Source organism: Mastigoproctus giganteus, chromosome 2 (assembly GCF_048544385.1).
Source record: "Mastigoproctus giganteus isolate SK-2022 chromosome 2, ASM4854438v1, whole genome shotgun sequence".
In the NCBI taxonomy this organism is placed as follows: domain Eukaryota; kingdom Metazoa; phylum Arthropoda; class Arachnida; order Uropygi; family Thelyphonidae; genus Mastigoproctus; species Mastigoproctus giganteus.
The window spans coordinates 39450080-39466156 of record NC_143576.1 but is presented as its reverse complement, the minus strand read 5'-3'; the positions used below and the strand labels follow the sequence as shown (position 1 = coordinate 39466156).

Genomic DNA, 16077 nt, shown 5'->3' with positions numbered 1-16077 from the left:
GTAATCCAACCAAGGAAAAGCAGAATAGAAATTTTTCAGATCACCCCACCCCATTTCACATTCTTGTAATGCCAGACAACACAAGAATGAGAATGGCCACAAGCAAAAGGCTCTATTTCAGCAGAGACATCAATTTGTGATCTGAGATGCCTAGAAGACCTTCAAAGTACATGTTCAAGGTCTTCTGAGATGACTAGAAGACCTTGAATATGTACTTCTAAGGATTGTTAGTGAGAAAAAGCAAAAGGAATCATATAGCAAATATTTAGAACAACTGAGGTGAGCAGCAGTTGAGGCAAACGATAATTGGGATTCTATCACAAAAAGTAAAGGAGGTTTGGCAAATTGCAAGTGGAGATGGATATCATTGAGATTAGAATGGAGACGATATATATTTGTGAAATGACTTAGGCAGTTTTTGGGAGTTTTAAATTTTTTCACAGTTAAGTTTGTTCTATTTATTTGACTATTCGTAACAAATTTAGTAAAAAAGTAAAAATGGGGGTAAGGGGCATGTACGAATTAATGAAATTTTTCGATATGGCATACAACAAGAATAAACTCATCTCCTTGACATAATGGCCTCAACAATGCTGTCTCACAGACATGCCTGAGATCTTCTTCAGTCTATGTCTGACAGTGAGATTATAGACTCGCTGATCTGCATGCCTCCTAGAAAGTTACCAATAGGTTTGATCTAGCAGACAGTCTGAAACCACCATTTAGAAAACAACAAAACACCATCCTTGAAATGTAAGGAAGATTGGATCATGCTACCCTGCCCACATACTTCAAAAAGACATCAATCATACTGCATGATGGAAGAAGAGATGGGCACTTTGGAAGCCAACCACCAGATTCACTCTGCCCAAATAATGTCTGATTTCCTACACTGAAACTCATCTCCTTGACATAATGGCCTCAACAATGCTGTCTCACAGACATGCCTGAGATCTTCTTCAGTCTATGTCTGACAGTGAGATTATAGACTCGCTGATCTGCATGCCTCCTAGAAAGTTACCAATAGGTTTGATCTAGCAGACAGTCTGAAACCACCATTTAGAAAACAACAAAACACCATCCTTGAAATGTTAGGAAGATTGGATCATGCTACCCTGCCCACATACTTCAAAAAGACATCAATCATACTGCATGATGGAAGAGATGGGCACTTTGGAAGCCAACCACCAGATTCACTCTGCCCAAATAATGTCTGATTTCCTACACTGAAATTGTCATGGATTGCACCAAAATATAGATGATGTCATGACCCTCTTGCAAAAGCATGAACCAGTTTGCTTTTGCTTGCAGGAGATGTATCTGAAGGCAAATGATGCCCCACCTTCATACATCATTGGTAAGGATAGGAATGGAGATGGAAGAGTTGCTTTTCTTGTAAGCAATTTTAGCCTTTGTTACTGACAAAAAAGAATAGCAATCTAACTTGAAATTAGGTTTATGTTAAGTTTATTCCATCTGTTTGCCACTTGGACTGATTCTCTGGACAGACCTTGATGATATTATAATGCAGTTGATTTGTGAATTTCACTGGATATAATACTGGATCGTGCTGCTGTTGATATTTAGAGCTTTATCATGGAGCATATGCTTATTGACAGTGACATCTCCCTTTAAATTGAGGGAATAAACATCTTTTTCCAGCTACCTGCCAGGTGGAAAAAGCTCCAATATTTCTATCACCATTGATCTTTCTACCTACTCTACAGCCTCCTGCCACCATCATCATCACTTATTTGGTGGGGGGGAGAACTTGCCTGTAATGAAAGTGAACACTTTCATTACAGGTATTAGCATTAACATGAACAAATATTAGCATTAGCTGAGGCATATAATGCAAGGAAGCAAACTTATAGAGCATCAGCCAAAAAAAAAAAAAAAAAAAAAAACCTTCCCATTTCACCCATCCAGTCACCCCAAATGTTTGTCTAGTTCAGCCTTGAATTTATTTAAGCTATCAACTTCCACAACAACAGATGGAAGTCTGTTCCAGCAGTCAACATGGAAGATATGAAAGGAGAAGAGCTTCAAAACTTTATAGTTTCCACAGTTGACCTTAGCATTGGAGACAAGAGGAGGTGTGCTACCTTCATGGGCGTTGATGGATATGGTTTGAGGCAGGCAGTCAAGGCATATGACTGCAAAAAAAAAAAAAAAAAAAAAGACATAATACTGTAAAATTGTACAAAATACAAAATTTTAATACTGTATAATATTGTAAAAAGGTCCAAATTTGGGAATTGATATGGGATGAACCTGTATAGTACAGGTTCATCCCATATCAATTCCCTTACAGCTTATTAATTACAGTTTATTATTATTGTTATTAGCCATATGGTGCAAGGAAGCTTGAAGCTTATGTTGCACCAGCCAAAAAAAATTCCCCAAGTTACCGAGAGAGAGAGAGAGAGAGAAAGTAGAAAAGAATCACCAAGAAAGAGAAGAATGATGATATCCTTGGCCAAGCCCTTACCAGATGTAAGCCCCTGGAGTTAATTAGATGAGTTGTTCTTCTGAATCCTGCTCTTCTATGTCTGTAATTCATTCTTTCTCTCTCTCTCGCTCTCTCTCTCTCTCGCTCTCGCTCTCTCTCTCTCTCGCTCTCTCGCTCTCTCTCTCTCTCTCTCTCTCTCTCTCTAGTCTTTTCTTTGCAGTAAAATGGAAATTAAAAGAGTAGCACTGCAGAATTATTAAAGCAAAGAAAAAAATAATAATAAGAGAAAAGAGAGCAAACATAAGACTGCCAACAGGGTAACCAGCAGTGCCATGTTATAAGACAGATACAGCCACGTACAAATTGCCAAATTGAGCATTGAGATAAAAAACTGGTTATCCAGTCGCATAAACCAAAAGGGAAAAAGCAAGAGCAATGGTTAGTGAAACAGGATTATAGTTGGAAGGGAGACATTTATCACCCTTTTCGGGAACTGGCTAGATATGTGCAAGTTTCCATGCAGAAGGAAAAACACCAAAATGATAAAGAAGTGTAAAGAGATGACACGAAACAAGAAATGCCATCAGAACCTGAGGACTCAGTTTGTTCATAATTTCTTCTAATTTACTTTGTGTTAGATCATCACAAGAGGCATCGAGTGGAATGTGTTTGCTTTATTTATCTTTTGCTGAGAATGCAAATAAATATTGAGGTTTTAACAGGTATGGATGGACTGACTGTGGCTAAAGGTACTGGACAGCCAATACCTTTACCCACAGACAAAAAAGCTCAGCTGCCATTTGGACAAGATGCAAGTTTCCTATTCTTAGCTTGTTCCCCATTGGGATTGGGTGCATTGATTGCTTTCTTTTTTTTTTTTTTTTTTTACAATTGTTATAGGCTAAAAAACCAAGCAGAAGGCTTGGTACAACAAAATGGTGATAAGCTGTGTTCGTATCTTTCAACATTTATTGGAAAACCAAGCTATAGACAAAGAACAAGATTTTAGGATGGAATGTGGAGTAAAAGAGTCCATCCTGTAAGAATAATTTCAGTCACCTAATTTGAACACAGATTATGATAGGAAGTTTTAAAACAGAAATCCAGTGAAGGAGGAGAGAAATAGAACTTATACCACTAGTTTCATTTTTCATTCATCTAATTCTGTTTAAATAGTGATATGTTTATTTGATGGTGGAGAGATACTGAGATGCCATTAATGATGACAAAGAAATAGCATTATTTTCAATCATTACATGAGAATTTATATTTTTTCCTAAATATATAGCCCCTGTTCCCAATAAAAGTATTTACTACTTATTCTGTGTAATTACATTTTTTTTATTTTGAATTCTAACTATATACTTAATATATTGTTGTCCATTATGTAGTCTGCTCATGTTGGTATAGGAATAAGTGGTGTGGAAGGACTTCAAGCAGCTTGTGCCTCGGATTACTCTGTTGCTCAGGTAAGTTTTATTTTTCATTAAGTTACATGTGGACCTCATTTTAACTTAGCATTAGCCAAAAAAAAAAAAAAAAAAAAAAAACCACTTCCACTTCACTTCTCCGTTCGTTCCAAATACCTGTCCTGCTCATCCTTAAATGTATATACGCTATCAACTTCCACAACAAAGGATGGAAGTCTGTTCCACCAACCAACTACCTGCTGGCTAAACGCAAATTTCCTCACGTCTATCCTACATCTGTCTTTCCTCAATTTGAATTTATGCCCTCTCAGGTGATTATTCTGAGCAAGAGGAAGAATCCCATCAGAATTGAGCATGCTCAAACCAGTCGGGGCTTTATACACCTCAATCTGATCACCTCGTAGGTGCCTAGTCTCCAGACACTGTAATTTGCAAAACTTAAGCCTTTCTTTGTAAGAGCAACCCTTTGTTCCATTCACTAATCTTGTTGCCCTTCTCTATACTCGTTCCAACAGCTCTACATCCTTCTTAAAATGAGGCCTCCAGACATGTATACAGTACTCAAGGTGTGGCCTGACCATTGCCTTATACAAGGGGTTAATCACCTCCTTATTCCTGCCAAAGAAATTCCTGTATATCATTGACAAGACACCGTGACCTACTCTTGCAGACGGTCTGCGCTGCTCAGAAAACTTCATATCTGCCTGCACAATTACCCCCAGATCCTTTTCATTCTCTACCACTGTCAGTGTGGTACAACATAGTTGATATGTTACTCTCGGATTACTGCTTCCCATATGTAGTACTATACATTTGTCAATGTTAAACTTCATTTGCAAACTCTCAGTCCATCTGCTCAACTTTTCTAGATCCTGTTGCAGCAGTGTATTTTCATTAGTGTCATTAACAACCCTGCCAACCTTCGTATTGTCTGCAAACTTGGACATTAAGCTTGATATACCATCATCAGTATCATTTATAAATACAGAAAACAATAATGGACCCAACACTGAACCGTGAGGGACTCCACTAATAACATTAGTCCACGATGAGCAGTGTCCATTGATTACCACTCTCTGTCTTCTCCCACTCAACCATCCCTTTATCCACAGCAGCAAATTGCCTCCAATGCCACACTGCTCCAATTTGTTCAGCAGTCTTGTACGGGAAACAGTATCAAAAGCCTTTCTAAGATCCAAAAATATGATATCAAAATTATTCTTTGCATCCAGTTCTTTTATGTCCACATCATAGTATCCAATCAAATTGGTCAGACATGACTTTCTCTTAACAAAACCATGCTGTGTCCAAGCTATAACTGAAGTCTTGTCTAAATGATCCTGCAGTGCTTCTTTAACCAGGACCTCCATTAATTTCCTGGAACAGAAGTTAAACTAACAGGTCTATAATTACTTGTGTTGCCCTTTGATCCTCCTTTGTGAATTGGAGTCACATTTGCACATCTCCAGTCCATGGGTACCTCCCCTGAGTTAAAGGAAGCTCTCATAATTATGGCTAAGGGTTTATTTACTTCCTTTAATATAACTGGATAGATCCCATCTACCCTGGGTGCCTTTTTTACGTTTATCTTCAACATTTTCTCCTCCACTTTCCTCTCATTTATTGCAAAATCATCTAGCTCACTGCCAGAGTTTAACTCACCTCTGGCGTTCCTCTCCGTGAATAACTCCTCATGTGTGAATGTAGATGCAAAATACTCATTTAGTTTGTTAGCCACCTGAGCAGGATCATCAACAGTTGAACCATCAATATCCAGTGGACCAATCTGATTCATCCCTTTCCTTCTTGAGTTTACATAGGTAAAGAACTCTTTGCTGTTTTTCTCTGCATCCTTTGCCAAAGATTTCTCATAATCTGCCTTTGCCTGCCTAATCTCCTTTGTGACTTGGTTACAGACCAGCTTATATCTATCATAAGCTTCCATGTCACCCAATAATTTATATGTATCCCGTGCGTTTTTCTTCTCTGCCATATGTCTCATTAGTTCATCTGACATCTATTTAGGCTTAAACCTTGAACAATATTTCTTAGTTGGTATGTAGAGCCTAGTAGCTTCCAAGATAAATTCTTTGAATGCTTCCCATTTTGAATTTGCTGTTGGTAACATCATCAGTTGGTCCTACTGTATAAAATTTAAATACAGTCTCAGACCACCATAGTCACTTTACGAAAGCAAAAACCCTTCCCTTTACCCCTGATGGTAGTTACCTCTTTGGGTAAATCCCACTTCAGCATGCTGTGATCACTGCCACCTAGTGGTTCCTTTATCTGCAGAATCTTAATGCATGAAGGATAATCAGATCAAGAGTATTACTCCCTCTATTTTAATAGTGACTAAGAGCCCTGCTCTCCAACCCCGCACACTTTTCTACATAAAATGTTGGGGTGTGACGAAGTAAGTCAAATCTTTTCTACGTAAAAGACACCTGTTATGCCTGTCAAAACGCACTGATCGATATCTAATCGGGAAATGGCTTATGTAATTTTTTGCCTGTGCCTTTGTAGTGATGTAATTGCCACTTGTACCACATGACCCACATCCCTCTTTTCCCATTGGCTACCTTACCACGTGGCATTCTCAAGGTTGAATAAATATCACTATGTAATTATTTTCCTGTTTACATATGTCACTTAGGAAAAGGCTTCTTTCTGTAGCTTCCGTAATGCATGAGGAATATTGTTGCATCTGAAAGAGTGGCGCCTCCATATCCAGGTGGGAAGGAGCAGCAGTGCATAGCACATGCCTCTTAATTAGACCGGGGTTCAAGCCCGTCACCACCAAATTTGGAGGATACGGAAAGGTCAGGTCAAAGACCACCGTGTATTCTCGGAGCAATATGGCCTTAGTTGCTAATGCTCCTAAAAACCAAATAACAATAACAGCAACAGCATCTGAAAGAGCAGAACTAAAATATTTGCAAAGTATACAAATATTTAAAATATTTACAAAATATTAAACTATTTACAAATATACAAACATTAGGGACGCAGTTCTCTTTCAATGCAATGAACGTTGGTATATGTCCCCCCCCCCCGTACATGCTCTACATTGTCAACAGGAAGTGTTGACAATGTAGAGCAACCTCGTGTTGCTCCAACCTCGTGCACGTGCTTCACTGTCTAATACATGAACACGCCCGGCATCATTTGTGTTCCCTCGTGACGTTTTTTGTATATTAATGTCAGCTGATGAAGGGACCCATCGTTCTGATATAGTAGAGGTATGATTGTATATAGTTAGTTTTTTGTAAATATTTGTGTAGTTTTGTATTGTATGTTATTATTATACAAATAATAATGCAAATAATAATGTTATTTTTTGTATAATAATAACATTATACTAACATTATAACAGACTGATAAAAATCTAATCAGGATATGACCAATGTAATTATTTACCTGCGTATTTGTAGTGACGTAATTGCCCTGCCCTCTTCTCTCATTGGCTTGAATAAACTTTTTTAATGTATAGAGAGAGAGAGAGAGAGATTATATTATTCTCATTTTATGAATGAATACTATGTACAATTTATCAGCAGAGTGTGTTTAACTTATAATGGGTAATAATAAAATTTCTTCTGGGGTTTCCATCTGCTTGAGTTTCCTATAGGATTTGCATAAAGTTGTGGTTCTGTTTTTCTCCCATTGAGGTTAATAAATTTTACAAGGCAGTAAGTTCCATAAAAATTATTAGGATTCTGTCAAAATACAACACTGGAATTTATACTGTGTTTTAAAGAATATATATATATACATTTGCATCTTACATGAAAGTATTCTTATTTTCACTGATTTTGAAAAAATTAGAACTAGTTTTTAATCTGTGCAAATTATAAAAAGAAACAGTGATAAATATTTGCTGAGGTAAACCTATTTGATCATATATTTTAGCATATTTAAATAACATTTTGCATGACTATGTTCCATTTCTCAATAACGTTTCCCCCCCCCCCATACACCCAACTAGCAGTATGTCTCTTTTATACAAAACACACTGCTTCATTCTATGCATAAAACTATGTACATAAGAAGAAAACTCTGTAGCCAGGTGGGAAGGAACAGCAGTGCATATCACATGCTTCTTGATTAGACCGGGGTTCGAGCCCGTCACCACCAAATACGGAAGATGCGGAAAAGTCAGGGAATGATCACCGCATATCCCGGAGCAATATGGCCTTAGTTGCTAATGCTCCTAAAAACCAAAAAAACAACAACAACATAAGAAGAAAATCCGAACAATTGCATGCCGTTCGTAAGAATAATTTTCCCTCTCATTAATGGTAATTTATTTCACTTCATGAGATTTATAGAAATGCCATTTTAGTACAATTAGTTTTCAAGCTTTTAGCATTAGCATTAGTATAGACATATGATGCAAGAAAGCAAGCTTATACAGCATAAGCCAAAAAAAAAAAAAAAAAAAATTCCCATTTCGAACATCCAGTAGCATAATGTCTGTTCACAAATTCAAGGTAGAACTAGACAAATGTTTCTCTCGTTCTACTTTGAATATACATTTCAGCTATCACTTCCACAACAACAGATGGAAGTCTGTTCCAACAATCAACTACCTGCTGGCTAAAGGCAAATTTCTGCACATCTACAATTGTTTTTCCTCAATTTCAATCTATGCTCCCTCAGATTCGTAATCTGAGCAAGAGGAAGAATTCCATCAACATTAAGCTTGCTCAAACAATTCAAGGCTTTATACATTTCAATCAGATTATCTCGCAGGTGCCTAGTCTCCAGATGCTGCAGTTTGCAGAACTTAAGCCTTCCTTGGAAGGAGCACCCCTTTCTTCCCTTCGGAAATCTTGTTGCCCTTCTTTGTACTCGTTCTAGCAACTCTACATCCTTCCTAAAATGAGGCCTCCAGATCGGTATACAGTACTCAAGGTGTGGACTGACCATAGCCGTATGCAAAGGGATAATCATCTCCTTGTCCCTGCTAGCAGAATTCCTATATATCACTGAGACATAGCAGCACGTCTGCACTGCTCAGAGAACTTCATATCTTACTGCACAATTATCCCTAGGAAATTCACTTCCCTGAGTGTAGTGCCACAAAGTTGGTACGTTTCTCTGGGGTTACTGCTATGCATGTGCAGTACTTTGCATTTGTCAATGTTAAACTTCAATTGCCACCTCTCAGCCCATCTGCCCTACTTTTCTAGATCCTGTTGCAGTAGCATAATGTCTTTTCTGTCATTAACAACCCTGCTGACCTTTGTATCATCTGCAAACTTGGACATTAGGCCTGATATACCTTCATCAATATCATTAATAAATACACAAACCAAAAAAACAAGTGGCTAAATGGCCATATGAACAACGGTGCACGACACTACACATGAACAACTCCCACACACTTTTAAATCTCTGGCATTTCCCAGCGAACTGGTACACCCACAATGAAAGCAATTCAGAGATGAGGTTATTTGTTATTTGGTTTTTTTTTAGGAGCATTAGCAACTAAGGCCATATTGCTCTGGGGATATGCGGTAGTCATTCCCTGACCTTTCCGCATCCTCCATATTTGGTGGTCACAGGCTCGAATCCCGGTCTAATCAAGAAGCGTGTTCTTCACACTGCTGCTCCTGCCCACCTGGCTACGGAGGCACGCAGAGATGAGGGAAACCACTGGTACCGTATGACAATAACACACTTTACACTTTATACAAAGAACAATGCATATCATGTCACACAGCTCTATCTCTTTTGTACTTTACAAGTTGACTTGAGCTATATTGAGCTATATTGCAGTGCAGACGAGCTGCAAGAGTAGCTCATGGTGTCTTGTCAATGATATACAGGAATTTTTCTAGCAGGGATAGGGATGTGATTATTCCCTTGTATAAGGCATTGGTCAGGCCACAACTTGAGTACTGTATACAGGTCTGGAGGCTTCATTTCAAGAAGGATGTAGAGCTGCTGGAACGAGTACAGAGAAGGGCAACAAGATTAGTGAATAGAACAAAGGGTTGCTGTTACGAAGAAAGGCTTAAGTTTTGCAAATTACAGAGTCTGGAGAGTAGCCATCGGCGAGGTCATCTGATAGAGGTGTATAAGGCTTTGAATGGCTTGAGCATGCTCAATGCCGATGGGATTCTTCCTCTTGCTCAGAATAATCACCTGAGAGGGCATAAATTCAAATTGAGGAAGGACAGATGTCGGATAGATGTGCGGAAATTTGCCTTTAGCCAGCAGGCAGTTGGTTTGTGGAATAGACTTCCATCACTTGTTGTTGAAGTTGATAGCCTAAACAAATTTAAGGCTCACCTGGACAAGTATTTCGAACGAACGGAGGGGTGAAATGGGAGTAGTGGTTTTTTTTTTTTTTTTTTGGCTGATGCTGAATAAGCTTGCTTTCTTGCATCATATACCTCTACTAATGCTAATGTCCCATAAACCAAGAAAATGACATTTTCTTGGTTTACAGGACTTTAACTACAAAATGCTTTTGTGGTTAACCTTTTTTGACACTAAACTAAACTAATCAGAATCATTAGGCCTATAACACAATCCTCTCATTTTCCTTTTTCCAGTGCTTATGTCACACCAAACTTACTCAACATTGTGCTGTCTACCAATGTCAACTAGATGCACTTCCCTAGATTTTATGTGTTTATTTGCTAACAGGATAACCCCTCCTCCCTTCCTATCCTGCCTATCCTTATACTTCCTAAATTCCATTTCTTCACTGCTTATATCTGTGTGACACCACGTCTGCGATATCCTAACAATATCCACCTTTGATGACTTGACCAGCACTTCAAATTCATCAAATTTATTTACTATACTTGTAACATTGGTAAGATGGGTCGGAAAAGATGCAAGTATACATGCACCTGTTCTTACTCTTAGTTACCCTAATGCAGCTCATGTATTTACTTGTTCCATGGTGAATCTCAGCAGTCCTTGAGATCTCCCAGCACCTTTCTAGGCTGCTGCTCATTCTAATAGAAGGTGCAAGAATCCTTTTCGCCTCTGGCCCAGGCTACTGCTAATCTTTTAGTCTGTGAATTGCCCCGAGCTAGCAGTTTTCCGACCCATCTTACACTGCCTCGATAGCATTAGCAGATATTAACAGTAATAATAGTGACATATGTGATGCAAGAAAGCAAGCGTATGAGTTTTTTGCAGCATCAGCCAAAAGAAAAAAAAAATTCACCCAGCCATTCCCTTTAAATATTTGTCCAGTTCCTCCTTAAATTTATTTAACCTATAAACTTCCACATCGACAGATCCAAGTTTGTTCCAGAAATTAACCACCCGCTGCTAAAGGAAAATTTCCACAAATCTATTCTACATCTGTCATTTTTCTCAATTTGAATTTATGCTCCCTTAGGGTCATAATCTGAGCAAGCGGAAGAATCCTATCACAATTCAGCATGCTCAACTCAATCAAGGCCTCATACATCCAATCAGATCACCTCACAGGTGCCTAGTCTTCAGCTGCTCCAATTTGCAGAACTTAAGCCTCTCTTGGTAAGAGGATCCCTTCATCCCCTCACCAATCTTGTTACCCTTCTCTGTACACGCTCAAGCAAATCTACATCCTTCCTAAAATGAGGCCTCCAGACCTGTACGCAGTACTAAAAGCATGGCCTGACCATTGCCTTATACAGAGGGACAATCACCTCCTTTTCCCTGCTAGCAAAATTCCTGTATGTCATTGATAAAACCCCATGACCTGCCCTGGCAGCCGGTCTACATTGCTCAGAAAACTTCATATATGACTGCACAATTACTCCCAGGTCTTTTTCATTTTCTACCAACTTAAGTGTAGTACTGCACAGATAGTACGTTCCTCTGGGGTTACTTCCACCCATATGCAGTATTTTGCATTTGTCAATGTTAAACTTCAGTAGCACACTGCCATTACTGGCATTAACAACCCTGCCAACCTTTGTATCATCTGCAAACTTTGACACTAAGCCTGATATACCTTCATCAATATAATTGATAAATGTACAAAACAACAGTGCACCCAACGCCAAACCCTGTGGCACTCCATTAATAACATTAGTCCACGAAGAGCTGCACCCATTGATTACCACCCTCTGTCTTCTCCAAATCAACCATCCTTTTATCCATTGTAGCAACTTACCCTTAATACCATTCTGCTCCAATTTATACAGTAGTCTTCCATGCGCAGCAGTGTCAAAAGCTTTCCTGAAATCCAGGTACAGTCGAACTTCCTTATAATGAATTCGATAAATCCCACGAAAAAATTCATTATAGAGGAATTTCGTTATACAGAGAATATCTTTTTTATTAGAAATTGTTATCTAATTAGAAAATGAAAATGAATCTCCATTTATTTTTAATGTATTTTATTTCAAAAACACTTATTTAAATTATGTTTATACAATTTTCACCGGTAAGTGTCACAAATTTTAAAAAATCTGTAATTTTCATTTGCACAATACAATTAAAAAATGTCTGAATTTCAAAGAAAACCTCACATTTGTTCAGAGCATTAAAAATATTATCCGGAACATTTTCACAAAACTGCAGACCCATACGAACCTTTTTAAAAGCATGAATCATTTCTTCGCGAGTTGGCTTTTCTACAGGTTGTTCTGATGCATCTTCAGTGTCATCATTAATTTCTTCATGATCATGGTCGCATCTAACACTGTTCAGCAGTATTTCATCTTCATTTGGATGTTCTGTTGTAGTCAGATCTTGATCTACATAAACATAACTATCCAGTATTATTTCATTTTCGATGTTTCCAGATGATTCTAATAATGTCTAAAAGTTTTTCAGTTGTGAAGGGGTTCACAACTGAAAAACCTTTTTTCAGTTGTGAACCCCTTTCAGTTGTGAACTGAAACAAAAAATTTTGAATACTGTATTCAGTGACATCGTTTATCCAAACTTTTGCCAGTTCAGAGATGCAATCTCTAAGGTTAATTGTAACCTCCAAGTTTCTATTTTCTGATAACGCATTGAAAGTCCTCATTATTATTCTCTTTCGATAATGAAATTTAAAATTTTTTAAAATGCCTTGGGCCATTGGCTGGAGTTTTGACATTACGTTTGGTGGTAAAAACAACAATTTCACACTTTTGAGTTTGGTAGAAATACTGGCAGTATGTGCCGGACAGTTGTCAGTTACCAACACGATTTTCCTTTTTTCTTTTGTTATACGCTTGTCTAGTTTTAATATCCATTCTTCAAAAATATCACTTGTCATCCATGCTTTTCTATTAAAGGTGTAGTCAACTTCCAAAGATTTTGTGCCTCTAAAACATCTTGGGTTTCTTGATTTTCAAATGACTAAAAGTCTTAATTTTTCACTTCCTGTCATAATAGCTCCAACTAGCACATTTAAAGAATAAACCCATTTTGTCAGCATTAAAAACATCCTTAGGTTCATTTCTTCCAAAATCTTCTTTAAGGTATTGTTCCTCCCACTATTGCAATCTTCTTTGCTTACATTAACACTTTCTCCACAAATAACCTTTTCCACAATTCTGTGGCACTTCTTAAATTTCTCTAGCCAGTGCTCACATTAAATTCTGTATGTCCAAGGGACTGTGCAAATTTCAGAGCTTGTTGCTTAATTATTGGACCCGATATTGGTATATTCTTTTCACGTTTCATTTGCACCCATTTTAGAACAGCTTTATCAACATCTTCGTATATGCACAACATAATTCGCTTCTTCTCTGCTCCTCCTTCAATTGCATTTAAAATTGATTCTCGATTTTTTTTAAATCGTAGATAAACTGCTTGCAGGATGCCATATTTCTCCGCAATATCTTTTTTCTTAAAACCCTGGTCAATATCATGAAGAATCTTTGCTTTATCATTAATACTTGAACTATATTTTATTGTTCAAGATTTAGGCCTAAATGGATGGCAGATAAACTAATTAGACATGTGACAGAGAAGAAAAATGCATGGGATACATATAAATAACAGCATACCCCTCCTCCCTTCCTATCCTGTCTATCCTTTCTGTACACATTGTAATCCCCAAATTCCAATTCTGCATCCCTTATATCTGAGTGGCACCAAGTCTCTGATATCCCAACTTTATCTGGCTTAACCAGCATTTCAAGTTCAAATTTTTTCTGTACTCATAGCATTGCTGTACATGCAAGTATACATGCACCTGTTCTTACTCTTAGTTACTCTAACACAGCCTATGTATTTACTTGTTTCATGACCTGCAGCAGTTCCTGAATCCCCAGCAACTGGCTTTTCGGACTGCTGCTCATTCCAGTAGAAGCAGTGCAAATAACATCAAGTCCAGTAACAGCAGTGCAGCTACTGTTAATCTATTAGTCTGTGAATCCTCCCAAGCTAGCAGTTTTCTGACCCACATAACGTTGCCTCGATAGCATCAGCAAATATTCTTGTACCCCTTTTATTTAATTCTATTGTATTTAATTTAATTGTGTTTGATTGTATTTAATTTTAACTGTAGAAGCAACTCTCCTGTTAACAAGCACAGAAATTAAACAATAACTCTCGACTTTTTTTCAGCATTGACCTGTACTTGCTTAGTAAATCCGCGGATCTCCTACACTTAATGTCATTAGTGCCAATGTGTACAACAATATCACCTTTTTGTACTCTTAAAAGATGATATATGCTCTACAATGTCATCAACCTTTGCTCCTGGCATGCCCTTGTTCTATTCACCTATCCTTTTGCACAATATATTTCCCTTTTCATTGACAATTGAATTACCAACAATAAGTTACAATTTACTATTTGTAGAGCTTTTCAAAAAATGTTTTGGCACGAATATTGTACACATAAGTATTAATTAGCATTAGCATTAACATTAGTAGAGGCATATGATGCAAGAAAGCAAGCTTATGGAGCATCAGCCAAAAAAAAAAAAAAAAAAACCACTTCCACTTCAACCCTCTGTTCGTTTGAAATACCTGTCCAGCTGAGCCTTAAACTTATTTAGGCTATCAACTTCCACGACAAGGGATGGAAGTCTGTTCCACCAACCAACCACCCCTGGCTGAAGGCAAATTTCTGCACATTTATCCTACATCTGTCTCTCCTCAATTTGAATTTATGCCCTCTCAGGTGATTATTCTGAGCAAGAGGAAGAATCCCATCAGCATTGAGCATGCTCAAACCATTCTAGGCTTTATACACCTCTATCAGATCACCTCGCTGGTGCTTAGTCTCCAGACACTGTAATTTGCAAAACTTAAGCCTTTCTTCGTAAGAGCACCCCCTTTGTTCCATTCACTAATCTTGTTGCCCTTCTCTGTACTCGTTCCAGCAGCTCTACATCCTTCTTGAAATGAGGCCTCCAGACCTGTATACAGTACTCTAGGTGTGGCCTGACCATTGCCTTATACAAGGGAATAATCACCTCCTTATCCCTGCTAGAAAAATTCCTATATATCATTGACAATACACCATGAGCTACTCTTGCCACCCGTCTGCACTGCTCAGAGAACTTCATATCTGCCTGCACAGCCACCCCCAGGTCCCTTTCATTCTCTACCACTGTCAGTATAGTACCACAGAGTTGATACATTGCTCTGGGGTTGCTGTTTCCCAATGTTAAACTTGATTTGCTACCTCTCAGCCTATCTGCTCAACCTTTCCAGATCCTGTTGCAGTAGCATAGTGTCAGTAGTGTCCTTGACAACCCTACCAACCTTCATATCGTCTGCAAACTTGGACATTAAGCTTGATATACCATCATCAATATCATTTATAAATATAAAAAACAATAATGGGCCCAACACTGAACCCTGAGGGACTTGTGGCAGAATATAAAAATGTGTGGGTTGCATATAAATTATCAGGTGATACAGAAGGTGATACTTAGGGTGAGCTATTGTAGCAAGGAAAATTAGTTCAGTTGGCTGAGAAATGGCACTTGAAGTTTAAAATTGATAAATGGGAGCTGCTGCCTACATGTGGGTAGCAGTAATCTCAGATTAACATACCCTGAGTTCATTCCCAACTGCGTGGTACCACGCTCACATTAATAGAAAATGAAAACGACTTGGTGGTAATTGTGCAAACAGATTATGTTATTCTCTGAGCAGTTCAGATAGGCTGCCAAGACAGCTCATAGGGATTTTGTCAATGATATATAGAAATTTTCCTAGTATGGATAAGGAGGTATTTTCCTTCTGTACAAGGCCACGATTAGCCCACATCTTGGGTACTGTA

General features: G+C 38.1%; 1 protein-coding gene across 2 annotated transcripts in view; it reads left to right on the top strand.

Moving 5' to 3' along the window:
* ATP8A (ATPase phospholipid transporting 8A1) overlaps positions 1–16077 on the top strand; it is a 1160338-nt gene that overhangs the window by 805620 nt on the left and 338641 nt on the right. For both annotated transcript variants that reach the window (XM_090368461.1, XM_090368462.1), the window contains one exon: positions 3844–3921. In XM_090368461.1, the coding sequence (XP_090224587.1) occupies positions 3844–3921 (78 nt within the window). The remainder of the gene's footprint in view (positions 1–3843; positions 3922–16077) is intronic.